Source organism: Rhinolophus sinicus, chromosome X (genome assembly GCF_036562045.2).
Source record: "Rhinolophus sinicus isolate RSC01 chromosome X, ASM3656204v1, whole genome shotgun sequence".
Classification (NCBI taxonomy): Eukaryota; Metazoa; Chordata; class Mammalia; order Chiroptera; family Rhinolophidae; genus Rhinolophus; species Rhinolophus sinicus.
The window spans coordinates 79456310-79475961 of NC_133768.1; the positions used below are offsets into that span (position 1 = coordinate 79456310).

At 35.2% G+C, this 19652-nt stretch overlaps 1 protein-coding gene and 1 non-coding gene across 9 annotated transcripts in view; both read right to left on the reverse strand.

Annotated features, from left to right (window-relative positions):
* Window positions 1–19652, reverse strand: part of LRCH2 (leucine rich repeats and calponin homology domain containing 2) — a 165612-nt gene that overhangs the window by 22895 nt on the left and 123065 nt on the right. For 4 of the 8 annotated variants that reach the window (XR_012493304.1, XM_074323565.1, XM_019718097.2 and 1 more), the window contains 3 exons: window positions 10970–11014; window positions 2482–2532; window positions 160–217 (listed from right to left, as the gene is read on the reverse strand). Coding sequence is in view for 6 of the 8 variants with exons in the window: in XM_074323565.1 (XP_074179666.1) it covers window positions 160–217; window positions 2482–2532; window positions 10970–11014 (154 nt within the window). In the remaining 2 variants the exon portion in view is untranslated. The remainder of the gene's footprint in view (window positions 1–159; window positions 218–2481; window positions 2533–10969; window positions 11015–19652) is intronic. The other 4 variants (XR_012493305.1, XM_019718098.2, XM_074323563.1 and 1 more) reach the window with 3 other exon arrangements.
* LOC141569792 (small nucleolar RNA SNORA35) lies at window positions 2017–2145 on the reverse strand. The gene has a single exon (XR_012493587.1). It is a non-coding gene; the product is annotated as a small nucleolar RNA SNORA35 (small nucleolar RNA).

Below are 19652 nucleotides of genomic sequence, written 5' to 3' on the forward strand. Positions count from 1 at the left end.
GGAATTGGAAAGACAAATAACGTTAAGAGAAAATTACTTTTAGGAGAAGGGAAATAATCTATGTATACTTAAAACTGTGGAATCAAGTCCCATTTAAGCTGGGAATCTCTAGTTTCATATACTATAAGCAAAAATTTTATTTACAAAATATGTATTTACCTGATCTAGGCTTCAAGCCAAAAGGACCATGTGAAAAACCATCAGTTCTATCATATTCCTAAAACAGAAAACAGATAAAACCTCTTTTCTTTCAAAATAATCAAAGTAGTTATTTATATCAATTCCAATTTTGAGAAGTATTTATTTTTTCCATGATTAATGAAGTAGAGAAAGGTAAAATGCTTCAACTCAAATTAATAATTTCACTTTTATAAGGTCTATAAATATTTTCTAATTGACCTAACTACATAAGCCTTTAAATACTTAATACTTCTTACTCACAGCCTAAGAAAAATGAAAAAGAAAATTATTGAAGTATATAAATAGATCTTATTTTTGAGTGAATAACCAAATTAAAGTATCTCCAAAAATGAAGTAAACTTCAATGAAAAGATAAGTGAAATAAGCAACATGTACTCAGTATCTATCATGGACTCAACAGTGGATAATCTGAGAGAAATCTGCACATTCATACTAATAGGGGCTGCAGAATGATAGGTGATAAATTATTGTGTCTTCTATTTGAATGCACATTGCTTCAAAGTGCTTTCACACAGTCGTACACTGTGGAAAGAACTGTGGTATATTTTGTAAAATCTGAAATTGGAGTCAGAAATCTTAGGCTAAGTCTTGAACAAAACATTTAATTTCTGTTACTGTTTCTTCATCTTTAAAATGGGGTGTTGTAAAGATTAATTGAAATAAATAAAAGAAAGCACATTGTAAATGTAAAGTGGTAGGATAATATAATTTTAGCAGCATCTTATTTGATCTGCGCAACAACCATGACGTAGCTCAAGTCCAGGTTTCAGTCAGTTTTCTACCATTTATTGACTGAGTTCTTTGGGCAGTTATCAGTCTCTTCAGCTGTGAAATAATGAGGATAATATCCAGTTCATGGGACTGCTCATAGGTAAATGTACAGGTAAGCCTTTGTTAGTAGTAAAGCATGAATTATTTTTTATCATTTTTCTTTCACAGATAAAATTGAAGCAATCAGAATTATGCTGAATCTCGAATCTTCTGCTGATTAAGATGAGATACGCAGTTCAAGCTGAATGTTAGTTGAGCTACCAAAACACATGCTCACCACCCTATCCGTCTACAAGTCCCAGTTTCTCTTTATTTTTTTGGTTCAAATGCTATGAATTTCTGACAAAAACTTTACTTATCCAAATGCAAGCAAAATGCATTAATATATAAGCAACTAGTATATTAGTATGTAATTTACTTGAGAAAACTGACACTAATGCTCTACCCATGACCACAGATCATAAAATCACAAAGCAACGAGGCAAATAAGTAGTCACTTAGATGCTTACATTTGCTGTAACTGAAAGTAAAAGACTTACAAAAGCATGACAAAGACTACTTTTAGGATATCCTAAATTATTTTCTAAAAGAATGTAAACCACTTTATCTGCCATAAATAATTTAGAAACATGCTTATAAAACTAATGTCCAAGTCTATCTAAAAGTTTTATAATACAACTAACTCAATAGACAAATAATCCTAGCTTTTAAAAATATTTCACACTACCTATATAAAATGAAATACTATCTAATTAACAAATGATGAATTTGAATCATTCAAACATTTAGACAAAGTCCTGAATTCACCAAATGAATGTATACTCATTTATTTACTAATACCAGTATAGTTGTAGAGTAATAAATACGGTAATCTGAAGTAAAGATATTGTTTAGAATTTTTAAAATTTATCTTTTGTTGTAAAACAGTACGTTTAAGTAATTTCAAAAACCAGTTATTCAAATCATCAGAGTCTTTGGTTGAGAGCTCACAAAAACTCATCTACCCCTTCTTCCCATGACCTCCCAGATCTAAGATCCTAGGAAATGTGTACCCTCCTGTCGATAGGAACAACCCACTGCAGGGATGTTTCTCGTGGAAAAAGGAAGTTTCTCTTGCATTGCTTTCAGACCTAAATGGTTATGAGAAAAACCAAAGGTCATTGCACAATGCTGAAGTACTTTTTTCAAATTTAAAAATTTAAAGCTGTTTCTATCATTTATGTGAAAATATGGATTAATTCAACAAAATATAAATCACATAAAATGAATTCTTTTCTGTGATCTATCAGAAATTTCCAATGAGTAACAAGTTATATTTATTATGAATATTTGTACAAAAAGATGGTGTTCTGAGAATTTTTTATCGGTTAGGTTTGTACAAATTAACCTATGTGGATTTTTAAATATGGGTGAATAAATTACTGTAAAAAAAAACAAAAAAGAAAGATGAGTTTAGAGAAGAGAGAAGAAAGAAACTTATATAAACACATATAAAAATGGAACTTGTACCTCAGATGATACTGGAGATTGTGGTGACATATTAGCATTATCACTGTCTTGCTAAAATATAAAAACAAGATGAAATATGAAATTAAAACATGGATGATGATTTAGACATATAAAAAGAAAACTGAAAATTGTTCTGATCAACTGCTAAAGGAAGAATCTAGGAAATACCATCTACCACCCTTGCCACTCTAAGTGTGGTCTGTGAACCAGCAACATCAGCATCCTCTGGGAGCTTGTTAGAAATGCAGAATCTCGGGTCTCACCCAAGACCTACTGAATAGGAATCTGTATTTCAATAAGATCTCCAGGTGATTCATAATCACGTAAAAGTTTTAGAAGTACTATCTACTCACACCAAATATTTTTCTATAAATTTATTTCCTTTAAATATCACAAAAGAAAAACTTTTTATAGTTCTTAGAAAGATCCATGTGTTCAGATTAATTCCTGATGGGAAATGACAACAATATGTTACAATATGAGCAGGTAACTGGAGGTATGTAAAAATTCCATTATTCCAAATAAGAGTGTTTACCTGGAAAATTATGTGTATCTAACATACGCTTAGAAATAATTAAACAGAATTTAATTGCATAAAACAATATTAAATGGCCCATGTTTTTTTTTGAATGACTACTAACAAACACAACAATCTTAATATTTAATCTTGAATATGTATACCACATAGTACATTTATTCACACCATTCAACAAATGATTACTGACTACCTACTATATGCCAGGTACTGTGCTAGACATAGGGAATATTGAAATTTAGTAAAATATCATCCAGTCAAGGATCTCTCAGTCTAGAGGAAAAACAGATTCATTTATACAGGTAATACAACCTTCTCAGTAAAACAACAGAGCTTTGAATGGCAATAACAAGGCACAGATAAAGGGCACGTGGGGAAATGGTGAGGGTGGTAGAGAAAGGCAAGTTTCCTGACAAAGCAAAAAGTGAGTAAGTGTGTACTAGAAAAAAGAAAAAAGAAGGGAACAAAATTCCAAGATGAGAGGACAAGAAAAGCACAGGAGCAATAAATGAAAGGATGAGTGTAGAAAACTTTGAGCAGTTCTGTATTGCTGAGAGTTCAGTGAAAGGACAGCAAATCTGGAGTTGAGGCTGATTTACCACAAGGGATTGACCAAGACAGACCTAGAATTTACGTTGTAAGTGATAAGGAGACACTGAAGATTTCAAAGCAAGGGAATAGCCTGATCATACTTGTATTCTTTGAAATAATCATTGTGGCTGCAGGGAGAGTGGACTGGAGAAAGGGAGAGAAGAGAAAGGATGCTACTGCAGTAGTACAGGCCAGAAGTGATGAGGGCCTATGCCAGGGCAGAAATAGCAGAAATGCAGATGGGGGATATATTCAAAATATTTCAGTATCAAAAAAGAAAAAACAATAGTAGGTCTTGCTAACTGATTAGATATTGAGGTAGGCAGGACAAAAGTGGATATAAAATATAAAGGGACAGGGAGAACAGCCAAGCTGAACCTCAAGCTCAGGGTTCAGCAAATGTTTTCTGTGTGATTCCATTTCCAAAAATTAAAGGACTTTTCAGAAGCTTTGCCAAGAACAAATATTAAATTAACTACCAAGCCCTTGAAACAAAAATACAGAAAGGTACAGTTTTTGTGGTGATGAGACTACACCATTTGAAAAATACTGGGAAGCTGCATAGCTTAAAATGGTGAAGCAAAAAAATTAAAAATGCACAAACTGTAGAAATCTAATTTTAAATGCACTACACAGAATTTGTGGAAAGAGATTAATAAATTACAAACAAACCTCAACTCACCACCAGGTTGATTTAGGAAGAAAAAAGATGGGAAAATGTAAAAATTCTGAATTCACGAATTACAGTTTCAAGAATATTAATAAAATTCTAAAACTGAATTATGAAAAGTCTGTTCTAAACAAAGGACACATGGAAATTACATGATTAAATTAATAATTAAATAGATGAAGTCACAGAAATGGCAGCATGAGGTGAGCCTCCTGAAATCTCCTCTGGAACTTACAACAAATTGAACTATAATTCCACAAAGGACTCCCTCCACAGCAGACAAGCAAGACTAAGAGACGAGCAACTGAAATCACCTAAAGGCGGGCAAATAGGGCAAGCAGGAGAGGAGGGAAGGGGAAGTGTGGAGACATGGGACCCAGGATACTGACCTAGCTCGAAGCTCCGATCTCTGCATTACACAGCTACCACAGTCACGGGAGAGGGAAAAATTCAGAATGATAGCTATCCCCTTATGGCCCACAGTCCTGCATGAAGGATCAGCATATAATACAGCTGAACCCAATGCTCTGGGCAGAGACCTCGGTGCAAAGACTGAGGGAAGAAAGGTGAAAACGGCGGTTAAAGACCACACTGACGGGCAGAGGACAGAAGCTTAGGTACAGAGCCTAGCCGACCCCTCTCTACCATCCCAGAGCTTGCCCCACAGCCACCTGCCCAGTGCTAGAAGCAGAATGGTACCAGTGTCAGATCAAAAGAACAGAATATTTACAGTTCTGAGAACTGTGGCCCGTAGCCATGGACTCTCAACCCAACCACTTCTGGCAAAGGGGTGGGAGACTTGGGTGCTGGATGGGCTGTACTGGTGGTCGCCACCATTACTCATAGCCACCTCTCACAACCCATCCCACCCCAGCCCCTGCCTATCTGGGCAGATACCTGCAGGGGTAAACAGAGCCACTAAAACACATGGCCATGAATCCAGCGCAGAAAGAGCTTCGGAACTTCAGAAGCGTTACACATACCTGAACGGAGGCGGTACCCTGAGACCCAAGCTACCTACTCACAGAGGAGAAGACCACCTTACAGGGAATCCCCCCACTGTGTGAGAAGCCAGAAAAGTGCAGAGAGAATGTAACACTACAGCATGAAAAAGAATTAAAGGCTGCAGTTGGAAAGAAAATAAAGCATTCTGCCAACACCTATAGGAAAGCAAAAGAAACAGCTCTTCCTATCAACCTGTTGCAGAACCCACTCCTGTAGATGTCTAGGAAGACAAAAAATAATTCACTAATTGCCATGAATAACCAAGATAACAAGGCAGCTCAGAAAGAAAATGAGTCGTCTCCAGAAAATGAACTTAAAGACATGGAAATATGTGACTTCAATGACACAGAATTCAACAGCGCTGTTCTGAAAAAACTCAACGAGATGCAAGAAAACACAGACAGGCAGTTTAATGAACTCAGAAACACAATCAAAGAACAAAATGAACATTTTACCAAAGAGATTGAAATTTTAAAAAAGAACCAAATAGAATTTCTGGAGATTAAGAACTCAATAAAAGAAATGAAGAATGAAATAGCCAGCTTAGGTAGTAGAGTTGACCAGATGGAGGAAAGAATCAGTGACATTGAAGATAGAAATCTGGACACGACACATAAGGAAAAAGAGAGAGACTTGAGACTTAAAACAAATGAAACAACTCTACAAGAACTTTATGACTCATCAGAAAGAGCAATATAAGATTAATGGGCACACCAGAAGGTGAAGAAAGGTAGAAGGGAACAGAGAGTATATTCAAACAAAGAGTCGATGAGAACTTTCCAAACTTGTGGAAAGGACTGCTTCCTTGATCCAAGAACCAAATAGAACACCTAATTACCTCATCCCAACAGGCCTTCTCCAACACACATTGTATTGAAGCTGTCAGGAATTAACTAAAAAAAGAATACACAAGGCAGCCACAGAAAAGAAGACAGTAACCTATACAGGAAAGACCATTAGGTTATCATCAGAGTTTTGGGCAGAAAATGTATATGCCAGGAGATAATGGACGCAAATATTCAAACTATTGAAAGAGTGACATTATGAGCCAAGAATAATATATCCAGCAAAGATATCCTTTAGGTATGAAGAAAGAATAAAGACCTTTCCAGACATACAGAAGCTGAGGGAATTTTTTAACACATGACTTGCACTATAAGAAATACTGAAGGAAGCTATTCCACCAGCATTAATAGGAATAATTTGTGACAACCATACATAAAAGGGAGGAGAGTAAATGCCTGAACCGAAATATGGGAATAGAGAAAGTAAGCATGCTGAAGAAAAGGGAATACTCTAAAAATGAAACTTTCTTTTACATAAACTTAATGGTAACCACTAAAAAAAAAAAATCCAGAACTGAAATATATAATGTAATAAAGAAACAGAGGGAAATCATAGAATACCACCACATAGATATAATAGAAAACAACAAAACGGCAAAGAAACAATGGAGACACAGTCTTACCAGAAAACCAAACATAGAATGATAGGAAATCCTCACTTATTAATAATCACCCTAAATGTAAATGGACTGAACTCACCAATAAAAAGGCACAGAGTAGCAGATTGGATCAAAAAACTAAACCCAACCATATGCTGCCTCCAAGAGACACATCTCAGCTACAAGGACAAACATAGACTCAAAGTGAAAGGGTGGAAATTGACACTCCAAGCAAATGGTATCCAGAGAAAATCAGGTGTAGCCATACTGATATCAGATGAAACAGACTTCAGGATAAAAAAGGTAACAAGAGACAAAGATGGACATTTCATAATGATAAAGGGGACTATACAACAAGAAGACATAACAGTCATCAATATTTATGCCCCCAATCAGGGAGCACTGAAATATACCAAGCAACTACTAACAGAACTAAAGGGAGAAATTTACCAAAACACAATTCTACTAGGGGACTTAAATACATCATTGACAGCTATGGATAGATCATCCAAACAGAAAATAAATAACGAAACAGCAGCCCTAAATGACACATTAGATGAAATGGACATAACTGACATTTATAGAGCACTTCCTCCTAGAACATTGCACTATACATTTTGTTCTAGTGTATATGGAACATTCTCAAGGATAGACCATATATTGGGTCATAAAAGTAGCCTCACCAAATTGATGAAGACTGAAATCATACCAAGTATACTCTCTGATCACAAGGCTTTGAAATTGGGTAGCAACTGCAAAAAGAAAGCAAGAAAAACCACAAATATGTGGAGATTAAACAGCATACTTTTAAAGAACAACGGGTCAAAGAAGAAATAAGAGGAAAGATTCAAACATACATAGAAACAAACGAGAATGAAAATACATCCTACCAAATTTTAGGCATGCAGCAAAGGTAGTTTTAAAGGAGAATTTATATCATTACAGACCTATCAAGAAAGAAGAAAAATCCCAGATAAATAACCTCATATTACACCTTAGAGAACTAGAAAAAGAAGAACAAATGAAATCCAGGTCAGCAAAAGAAGTGAAATAATAAAAATCAGAGCAGAACTAAATGAGATACAGACTAAAAACACAATAGAAAAAATTAAAGTGACAAAGAGTTGGCTCTTTGAAAAGGTTAATAAAATTGACAAACAGTTGGCTAGACTCACTAAGATAAAAAAAAGACACTAATAAAATCAGAAATGAAAGAGGGGAAGTTATTACAGATGCCACAGAAATACAAACGATCAGCCAAGAATACTATGAAGGATTACATGCCACCAAATTCAATAACTTAGAAGAAATGGACAAGTTGTAAGAAACATAAAACCTTCCTAGGCTGAAACACGAAGAATCGGAAAATCTAAATATACCGATCACCAGTAAGGAAATTGAATCAGTCACCTGAAACTTTCTCTAAACCAAAAGTCCGGGAGCAGGTGGCTTCACTAGTGAGTTCTACCAAACATTCCAAGAGAATCTAATACCTGTCTTACTCAAACTCTTCCAAAAACTGAAGAAGAGACACTACTCCCTAACGCATTGTATGAGGCCAACATTACCCTGATACCAAAACCTGGTAATGACAACACAAAAGAAGACAACTACAGACGAATATATCCGAGGAAAAAAGATACAAAAATCCTAAACAAAATTCTAGCAAATCGAATACAACAATACATTAAAAAGATTATTTATCACGACCAAGTGGGGTTCATCCCCGGGGCACAGGATGATCCAACACCCGCAAATTCATCAATGTGATACATCACATAAACAAAATAAAGGACAAAAATCATATGATTACATCAATTGATGCAGAAAAAGCATTTGACAAGACACAACATCCATTTATGATTAAAACACTTAATAAAATAGGTATAGAAGGAAAATACCTTAACATAATACAGGCCATATATGACAAACCCTCAGCTAATCTCATAATTAACTGTGAAAAACTGAAGCCCTTTGTTCTATATTCAGGAACACGACAGGCCTGACCCCTTCCCCCTCTGCTTTTCAACATAGGTTTACAAGTCCTCGCCTGAGCAATCATGCATAGAAACAAATAAAAGGCATCGAAATTGGGAATGAAGAAGTAAAATTGTCACTCTGCAAATGACATCATGCTATACATAGAAAACGGTAAAGGTTCCACCAAAAAGCTATCAGAAACAATAAACGAATACAGTAAAGTTGCGGGCTACAAAATGAACGTAGAAAAGTCTATTGCATTCCTACATACCAACAATGAAATGTCAGAAAAAGAAGTTAAAAAACACACAATTCTTTTTGCAATTGTAATAAAAAGAATAAAATACCTAGGAATAAACTTAACCAAGGATGTGAAAGACCTATATGCTAAAACTATAAGACATTTTTAAAATAAATTGAAGACACAAAAAAATGGAAAGACAGTCCATGCTCATGGATTCGAAGAATTAACATAGTCAAAATAGCCTTATTACCCAAAGCAATACACAGATTTAGTGCAATCAAAATCCCTATGGCATTTTTTTAAAGAAATAGAACAAAAAATCATCAGATTTGTATGGAACCACAAAACACCCCGAAGAGCCAAAGCAATCTATAGAAAAAAGCACAATGCTGGAGGTGTCCCACTCCCTGACTTCACCTTGTACTACAGGGCAAAAATAATCAAAACAGTATAGTACTGGCAGAAAAACAGACACATAGACCAATGGAATAGAACTGAGAACCACATAATTAACCCACATAAATACGGACAGATAATTTTTGACAAAGAAGCCAAAAACATACAGTGCAGAAAAGACAGCCTCTTCAATAAGTGGTGCTGGGAGAATTGGAAAGGCACAAGCAAAAGAATGATACTAGGCTGCTTCTGCCACCGTGTACCAAAATTAACTCAAAATGGATCAAAGACCTAAACATAAGACCTGAAACAAGCTGCATAGATGAAAACATAGTTAGTACACTTATGGACCTTGGGTTCGAAATGGATTTTATCAACTTGATTCCAAAGTCAAGAGAACTAATAGCTAAAATAAATGAATGGTACTATATCAAACTAAAAGGCTTTTGAACAGCAGAAGAAACTATTGACAAAATAAAGAGGCAACCAACTGAATGGGAGATTTTCAAACAACGCCTCAGATAAGGGGTTAATATCCAAAATACATAAGGAACTCATATAACTCAACAACAAGAACAACAACAACAACAAAAACAATTAAAAAATGGGCAGAGGACCTGAGGAGACATTTCTTCAAAGAGGACATACAAATTAGCAATAGACATATGAAAAAATGCTCATCGTCACTAATCATCAGAGAAATGCAAGTAACAATCACAATGAGATATCACCTCACACAAGTCAGAATGTCTATCATCAAGAAGACAAATAATAGCAAGTGTTGGAGAGGCTGTGGAGAAAAAGGAACCCTCATACACTTTTGGTGGGAATGCAGATTGGTGCAGCTGCTATGGAAGGCAATGTGGAGCTTCTTCAAAAAATTAACAATGGAATCAGCAATCCCTCTCCTGGGTATCTACCCCCAAAATCTGAAAACATTTATCCACAAAGATATATGTGCTGCAATGTTCACTACAGCTTTATTTACAGTGGGTAAGACACGAAACAACCAAAATGTCCTTTGATAGATGAATGGATAAAGAAGTTGTGGTATATATACACAATGGAATACTATTCTGCCATAGAAAAGATGAAATAGTACTATTTGTGACATTTTAAATGGATCTTGAGATTATAATGCTAAGCGAAATAAGTTGGAAAAGTAGAGAACCGTATGATTTCACTAATAGGTGGTATATAAAACTGAAAACAAATGAACAAGACAAACAAATAAAGAAACAAAATGTCATAGACACAGACAATAGTTTAGTGGTTACTAGAGGGTAAGGGGGATTCTAGAAGAGGGTAAACAGGGTCAAATATGTGGTGATGGAAGGAGAACTGACTCTGGGTGGTGAACACATAATGTGATACATTGCTGATGTAATACAGAATTGTACACCTAAAATCTATCTAACTTTACTAACCATTGTCACCTCAATAAACCTTAATTTAAAAAAATTAATAATTATATGATGATCCTGTTTTTATTGTTGGAGAAAACCCAGCATTGAATCAATAACAGAGAAACTAAAATATGGACTACCTTTTACTCTGATTGAGCCAACTACATATGAAAAGTAAACATTTGAAGTAATTGCTAATATTATCCTCTTTTCTCACCTCATGGTTTTCATGGCCACTTGAACTCTTCTTTGATGATTTATACTGAAAAATATTTAAAAGACATACTTTATTTTTTCTTGAACATATGAATTCTATCGTAGCAAATTATATGTGAGGTTTATTCATATTTTGGTATTTTTATTAAATTATCTGATAGTACACTGAAATACATAACCAGTTTATAGAGTCCTACTACTTATTAATAGCTAACATATACAGTACTTTCTATATGCAAGGCATAATTTTAAGGACTTTACATGTATCTATTAACATTTCCTCCCTAAATCAGTCCATTTTCCACTCAGTTCTGCAATGTGAGGGTTGTCTCCAATACATCAAGTCAATTGCTTTTGTTATCTCAGACTTCTTCTGAATTCTCACAACTCTCACCCTATCATAGGCCCCCATTCTTTCATACCTAGTCTGTAATCTCACCACTCAAAAATGTCTATTATTAAGAAACCTACTGATTTCAGTTTTAAAAAATACTATATTAAATGTATATATTGACTGTACATTAATAGTAATAGTGGTAAAAGCTAACATTTATGCTAGAGCTTACTATATACCAGGCACTGACTGAAACGTCTTACAGGTCAGGCACTGACTGAAGTGTGTTATATGTATTAGCCCATTTAATTTGCATAACAACCCTGAGGTAAATGCGAGTACTATTATGTTTATTTTATACTGAGATGCAGAGGTAATATGGTCAATATCAAAATGGCTAGTATGTGAAAAAATTATAGTTTTCTTAGAATCAAGGAAATAAAGTATGACAACCACTAGAGTTCTTACTTCTGATTCCTGCTCACTACAAATAATCCTGCAAATCAGTGGCAGACTAACCTTCTCAAAACACTACTTGCAACTCCTGACTCTCCGGTTGAAAAACCCACTAACTTCTGGTATGTCCAAATTTTTTTGCCTGGCATTCAAGGTGCTATTTAACAGCTCCCTTTACTTATGCAGCTTTATCTTCCATAAGTCTTGGAAAAATAGATAGATAACCTATCTGATAGCTCAACCACAAATTAGGGGCTAAGCAGTATTAGGGATGACAAATACAAAACCTAAGTTCCTCCACTGTGTCTCCTGTGATTTAAGACAACTAACCTACCAGGGTGCCCTTTCCAAGTAATCCCAAACATAGCCTCAATTTGCTTTCAATCCAATGTTCTAGGCAGCCACCGAATGGAATTGGCATGTGTGAATAAACCTATCTGCTATCCCTAGGCAAATGCTGGCTTACGGCACCTGTTCTTCATTCTACTTCAACAAGAGTGACATTTGGACAGCACACACCAGAACTCCAAGATGGAATCAGTCATACCAGTAAAGAAGAAGAAACTCATGGATGTCAAAATAGGAGAGCTGCCAAGCTAGAAACTAATGCAGGATTTTACCACTAAAGGGACTGTTGAAGAATTTCTAAGAGGTTACTATTGATCAGTATTACAAGTATGTCAATGTGAAGAAAGGGAGCATCACTGGGGTTTCTATAGCGCTGGCAGCTTATAGGCTTTTGAACTACTGTCTTTCTTGCAAGGAACTCAACAGTAACAGCTACACAAGTACCAATGAAGAGGGCCCAGTGTGGAGGGCACAGTTATTCCTGACCATGGCCTTCTTTGCCCAGTACCTCTGATCTTTGCTAAATCCTTTCATATCATATTTGAGAATTAACATTCAATAAATGATTGGAACAACAAACAAACATAAAACAATGACATTTGAGTGAATAATAAGCTAATATTTATTAAGTGCATACTCTCTGGCAAGTGCTGTTCTAAGCACTTTACATTAAATCATTCAATAGTTGTAATAATCCTTACAACTATTAGAGTCCTTTGAAGATTAAAAAAAATTAAGCTCAGTAAGGTTAGGTAATTTCCCAAAGTCAAACAATTAGTAGATATTCCAAGTAACAGCTAGAACCCAATTTGATTCTACAAGCCCAGGTTCTTAACCACTATGCTATAGTCCCATCTCTAAGTTCTCAATAAACAGTAGGAATCCGCGAAGAATAAAAGAGCTAATGGGCATTCCCAGAAAAAGGAAAACACAAAGGAATGAAAAACCTCAGTCTACGTAGAAAACAAAAAATAACGTGGCTAGTTGAGGAGAACGAATTGTGACAGGCAATAAAACTTAGAGAAGTAAATATGGCCGATGAAGTTTTTAAGATACCCCAACTTTATGTTATTAAAAATGGGAAGCCAATAAAGAAATTTAAGTCTGGGATCTATGCGAAAGCTGTGAAACTGAAGAGGGACCATTAAGAAGTTATCACAGTAAAATATACTTTAACTTAAAATCTAAGTTACCGCATGCACCCCAGGTCCGTAAGTTTAGTACCTATGTTCTCTTCTATGCAGTTTATTGTCTCAGGTTTTATGTTTAGGTCTTTGATCCATTTTGAGTTAATTTTGGTACATGGTGACAGATAGCAGACCAGTTTCATTCTTTTGCACAATGCTTTCCAATTCTCCCAACACCATTTATTGAAGAGGCTGTCTTTGCTCCATTGTATGTTTTTGGCTTCTTTGTCAAAAATTATCTGTCCATATTTATGTGGGTTTATTTCTGGATTCTCAATTCTATTCCATTGGTCTGTGTGTGTTTTTCCTGCTAATACCGTGCTGTTTTGATTATTGTTGCCCTGTAGCACAAGCTGAAGTCAGGGAGTGTGACACCTCCAGGATTGTTCTTTATTTCGTAGGATGGCTTTGGCTATTCAGGGTCTTTTGTGGTTCCATACAAATGCTTTTTCTGAATCTACTGATATAATCATGTAATTTTTGTCCATTATTTCATATGATGTATCACATTGATGGATTTGCGGATGTTGAACCATCCTTGTGCCCCTGGCATGAGCCTCAGTTGGCCGTGATGTATAATCTTTTTAATGCATTGTTGCATTCGATTTGCTAGAATTTTGGCATCTGCATTCTTCAGATATATTGGTTTGTAGTTTTCTTTTTTTGTGTTATCCTTATCAGGTTTTGGTATAAGAGTAATGCTGGCTTCATAAAATGAGTTAGGGAGTACTGCCTCTTCTTCAATTTTTTGGAAGACTGAGTAGGACAGGTATTAAACCCTTTTTGAATGTTTGGTAGGGTCATTAGTGAAGCCATCTGGTTGCGGATTTTTGCTTTTGGGAAGGTTTCGGATGACTGATTCAACTTCCTTACTGTTTATCAGTAAAAGAGGGTTTTATGAATTTGGCTTCAAAGATAAGGGAAATAAAAGCTAAAATAAATGAATGGGACTATAGCAAACTGAAAGGCTTCTGCAAAGCAAAAGAAACCATCGACAAAGTAAAGAGGCAACCAACCGAATGGGAGCATATTTTTGTAAACGCCTCCTATAAAGGGCTAAAATCCAAAATATATAAGCAACTCATACAACTGAAAAACAAAAAAAACAAACAATCCAATTGAAAAATGGGCAGAGGACGTGAAGAGACATTTCTTCAAAGAGGACACACAGATGGCCAACAGACATATGAAAAAATGTTCAATATTACTAATTATCAGAGAAATATAAATGAAAACCACAATGAGATATCACCTCACACCAGTTAGAATGGCTATCATCAATAAGACAAATAATAACAAGTGTTGGAGAGGCTGTGGAGAAAAAGGAACCCTCATACACTGTTGGTGGGAATGCAGACTGGTGCAGCCACTATAGAAGGCAGTGTGGAGGGTCCTCAAAAATTTAAGAATAGAATTACCACATGACCGAGCAATCCCTGTCCTGTGTATATACTCAAAAAATCTGAAAACATTTATCCATAAAGATATGTGCACTCCAATGTTCACTGCAGCCTTATTTACAGTGGCCAAGACATGGAAACAATCCTTCATTAGATGATTGGATAAAGAAGTTGTGGTATATTTACACAATGGAATACTGTTCTGCCATAAGAAAAGATGAAATAGTACCTTTTGCTACAACATGGATGGATCTTGAGATTATGCTAACCGAAATAAGTCAGAGAGAAAAAGTAGAGAACCATATGATTTCACTGATATATGGGATATAAAACTGAAAACAGCAAAGGAACAAGAAAAACAAATGGAGAAACAAAACTCATAGACACAGACAATAGTTTAGTGGTTACCAGAGGGTAAGGGGGGACGGGGTGGTAGAAGATGGTAAAGGGGATCAAATATATGGTAATGGAAGGAGACCTGACTCTGGGTGGTTAACACACAATGTGAGATATAGATTTTGTATTATAGAATTGTACACCTGAAACATATGTAACTTTACTAACAATTGTCTCCCCAATAAAGTTTAATTAAAATATATAATAAAAGTAAGTTATTGCAATTGCCCAGACAAGAAAAAAATGAGGGTTCCAACAAATGTCAGGGTGGTAGAGATGGAGAAGAGGTGATGATTTGCAGAAAACATGTATAATCAGGAAGTGTGATACCTCCATTGTTGATCTTTTTTCTTAAGATTGCTTTGGCTATTCGGGGTCTTTTGTGGTTCCAAACAAATCTGATGATTTTTTGTTCTATTTCTGTAAAATATGCCATTGGGATTTTGATGGGGATTGCATTGAATCTGTATATTGCTTTGGGTAATATGGCCATTTTAACTATGTTGATTCTTCCAATCCATGAGCACGGAATGTCTTTCCATTTCTTTGTGTCTTCTTCAATTTCTTTCAAAAATGTCTTATAGTTTTCAGCATATAGGTCTTTCACATCCTTGGTTAAGTTTATTCCTAGGTATTTTATTCTTTTTGCTGCAATTGCAAAAGGAATTGTTTTTTGTATTTCTTTTTCTGAGATTTCATTGTTAGTATATAGGAAGGCAATGGACTTTTGTGCGTTGATTTTGTAGCCAGCAACTTTACTGTATTTGTTGATTGTTTCTAAGAGCTTTTTGGTGGAGTCTTTAGGGTTTTCTATATATAGCATCATGTCATCTGCAAAGCGTGATAATTTAACTTCTTCATTCCCAATTTGGATGCCTTTTATTTCTTTCTCTTGCCTGATTGCTCTGGCAAGGACTTCCAACACTATGTTGAAAAGCAGAGGTGATAGGGGACATACCTGTCATGTTCCTGAATGTAGAGCAAAGGGCTTCAGTTTTTCTCCATTAATTATGAGATTAGCAGAGGGCTTGTCATATATGGCCTTTATTATGTTAAGGTATTTTCCTTCTATACCCATTTTATTAAGTGTTTTAATCATAAATGGATGTTGTATCTTGTCAAATGCTTTTTCTGCATCAATTGATATAATCATATGATTTTTGTCCTTTATTTTGTTTATGTGATGTATCACATTGATGGATTTGCGTATGTTGAACCATCCTTGTGCCCCGGGTATGAACCCCACTTGGTCGTGATGAATAATCTTTTTAATGCATTGTTGTCTTCGATTTGCTAGAATTTTACTGTTGGTGGGAATGCAGACTGGTGTCGCCGTTATGGAAGGCAGTGTGGAGGTTCCTCAAAAAATTACGAATAGAATTGCCATATGACCCAGCAATCCCTCTCCTGGGTATCTACCAAAAAAATCTGGAAACATTTAGAGATAAAAACACGTGTGCTCCAATGTTCATTGCAGCTTTGTTTACGGTGGCCAAGACATGGAAACAACCAAAATGTCCTTCGATAGATGAATGGATAAAGAAGTTGTGGTATATATACACAATGGAATACTATTTGGCGGTAAGAAAAGATGATATAGGAACATTTGTGACAACATGGATGGATCTTGAGAGAGTAATGCTGAGAGAAATGTCAGACAGAAAAAGCAGAGAACCATGTGATTTCACTGATATGTGGTATATAAACCAAAAACAACAGAAGAACAAGACAAACAAATGAGAAACAGAAACTCATAGACCCAGACAATAGTTTAGTGGTTGCCATAGGGTAAGGGGGTGGGGGGGGGGATGGGAGATGAGGGTAAGGGGGATCGAATATATGGTGATGGAAGGAGAACTGACTCTGGGTGATGAACACACAATGGGATTTATAGATGATGTAATACAGAATTGTACATCTGAAATCTATGTAATTTTACTAACAATTGTCACCCCAATAAATTTAATAAAATAAAATTTAAAAAAAAAGAAAAAAAGAAATTTATGTTTGGCCAGCGTCATCCTGGCTGTGAAGTTAAGAATAGACTTGATCGTATAAGGAAGGAAGAAGGGAGGCCAGTCAGGAGGTTACTGCAGGAATCCAGGTGAAATATGAGGGCTTGGATCTGCGTGGTGACAGCAGACGTAATGAGTGGCTGAATCAGGATTGGCCAAAGGATTGGATGTGGAGTGTGAGGGGAAGAGGAATCAAGGGTAACTCCAAGGTCATGCACACCCAACTCTGTGCTGTAACCTCAGTTCCTAAGAAGCCCTCCATTCTAAGCAGCCATGAATAAAATGTGAAGATTTAAAAAAAAAAAAAAATGAAAAGGAGTGAGTTATAAAGCTCAGACAATAGAACAGATACCACTACCATTAAGTAAAATTAAGAATAGAAAAAAAGGTGGTGGGCAGGAACGGGAGGCATACTGAATGTGAAATGAATGTCGGGTATCTAGATAATTAGAAACACAGGTCTGGAGACCAGAAAAAAAGTTATGGGATGTAAATTCAGACCCAGATAAATATAAGAGACATCTGGAGTCATAAAAGCTTCAGAGATTTTAGAGTAAGAAAGAGAGGATGAGACCCTAAAGAGCAAGCAGAAGAAAAGTGAGACAAGAACATCAAAAATAAAACAGAAGAATTAGGGAAGAAAAATGTGAGGCATAAACCAAGAAAGGAGTTTCAAGAGGAAAGACATGGTCATCACCTTCATATGCTACACTGGATTTTGCCATATGTGACGCTCTAGTGAGGGGCTACTTCAATGGAGAAATGGAAGTGAAAGCCAGACTGTAGTGGGTTAAGACTCTGGAGACATAGCAATGGAAAATTTGGCCTTAAATATATGCAAAGAGATAAGGCAACAGCTGAAAGGGGAATCAGGTAGAATGGTAGAGGTCTTAGCATGGAAAGTAAAGAGATAAAAAGGATATAGAGGTGTGAGTGGATAATTGATAAAGGAAAGAAACAGGATGATGCAGTCAGTAACTTAGATAACAAGACTTGTATTATTGGTACTCAACTACTCTTCTAATTAAAAATATCCATTACACATGAAAACTTAGAAAGACACCGTGTTTCCCCAAAAATAAGACCTAGCCAGACAATCAGCTCTAATGCATCTTTTGGAGCAAATATTAATATAGCAAAAATTAATAATATAGTATATAATATATAAGACCTGGTCTTATATTATAGTAAAATAAGACTGGATCTTATATTAATTTTTGCTCCAAAAGACACATTAGAGCTGATTGTCCGGCTAGGTCTTATTTTCAGGGAAATACAGTACTTAGTTTGCATTAGTGCACATATTTAAAGGTCCTAGAACCCAAAACTTAATATATATATAGATTTTAAAGTATTCTATAAGTTCAACCTTTTTACTAATTGAACTCTGCTGTCCTCAATATTAGTCTGAATAACTAAAGTTTTATCATATCTAAATTGAAATACCACAATAAAGGCTTCTTCAGAAACAAAAATGTCATTTCATCTCTGAAGATTTTATTAATTTCACAGGAAAGACAATAACTGTGGACAAGCTCTGACTCAGAACAAATCAGGTAATTTCACAAGCCCAGTTAGCTTCCTTATTCCAGTATAAAATTAACCATGATCATAAAAAATACATAAAATACTTTCCTTTGGGGTTAGCCTTGAAATTAAAATATTGCACTATATTTATAAAATCAGATGAGTATTTTAAGTCACAATGTTTTATCACAATAGTAACGAGATACATTTGAAGGCAATTACATAGGACATTTCAATAAATCAAATAATCCTTAAAATTAACTTGGTATAGTTATTCTAATGCTTTTTTAACTTTTCTGGTTTAGAAATCAATTGCGAAATGCATTTAGAAATTCATGTGCTATTATTCTTACCAGAAATTAAAGCTACTAATTTACATTAAACAATTTATCAACAGATTAGATTTTTATATGTTGTTGTATATCTTATTAAGATAATATTAATACATTTCTGTAAAAGATTTTTAATAAGTAGTGTATTTCCTGGAATACCTGTACTTTGAGAAATGCAGTGATTTTATTTTGACACCAAGGACATTAAATTTTATTTACTAGAGTAGTAATCAACATGACAGTGCAGGGGAGTCTAGAAGAATTAATGTTAACTCTCCTAAATTCATTTACTTACTAATATAATCTGACCTAGTTTATCTTCTTTTGCTCACGTAATCTGGCCAATATGTTGAAACATTTTTTACTTATTTTCAGGGGGTTGTCTGAAAAACATACTAACCAAAATTAGTCTTGTCAACTAAGAAGCAGTAACAGAGTGACACACATACAAACACTTTTGAGAAATATACTGAATAATAGCATCATGAATAATTTATCATGAAACACAAACAAAGAAATCCTATGGCTCAGTCATTTATACCTGTTAGGATAAATTTGCACGATAGCTCTGTATGTTTCATAATAAAGCAAAGCTAAAGGAGCCATGTCTGAGCAAGCTCAGAGATAATTTGATATAAATTTCCAGAGTAGTACATTTTACTGTTTAACGTCCAGATTAAGTTCAGTAA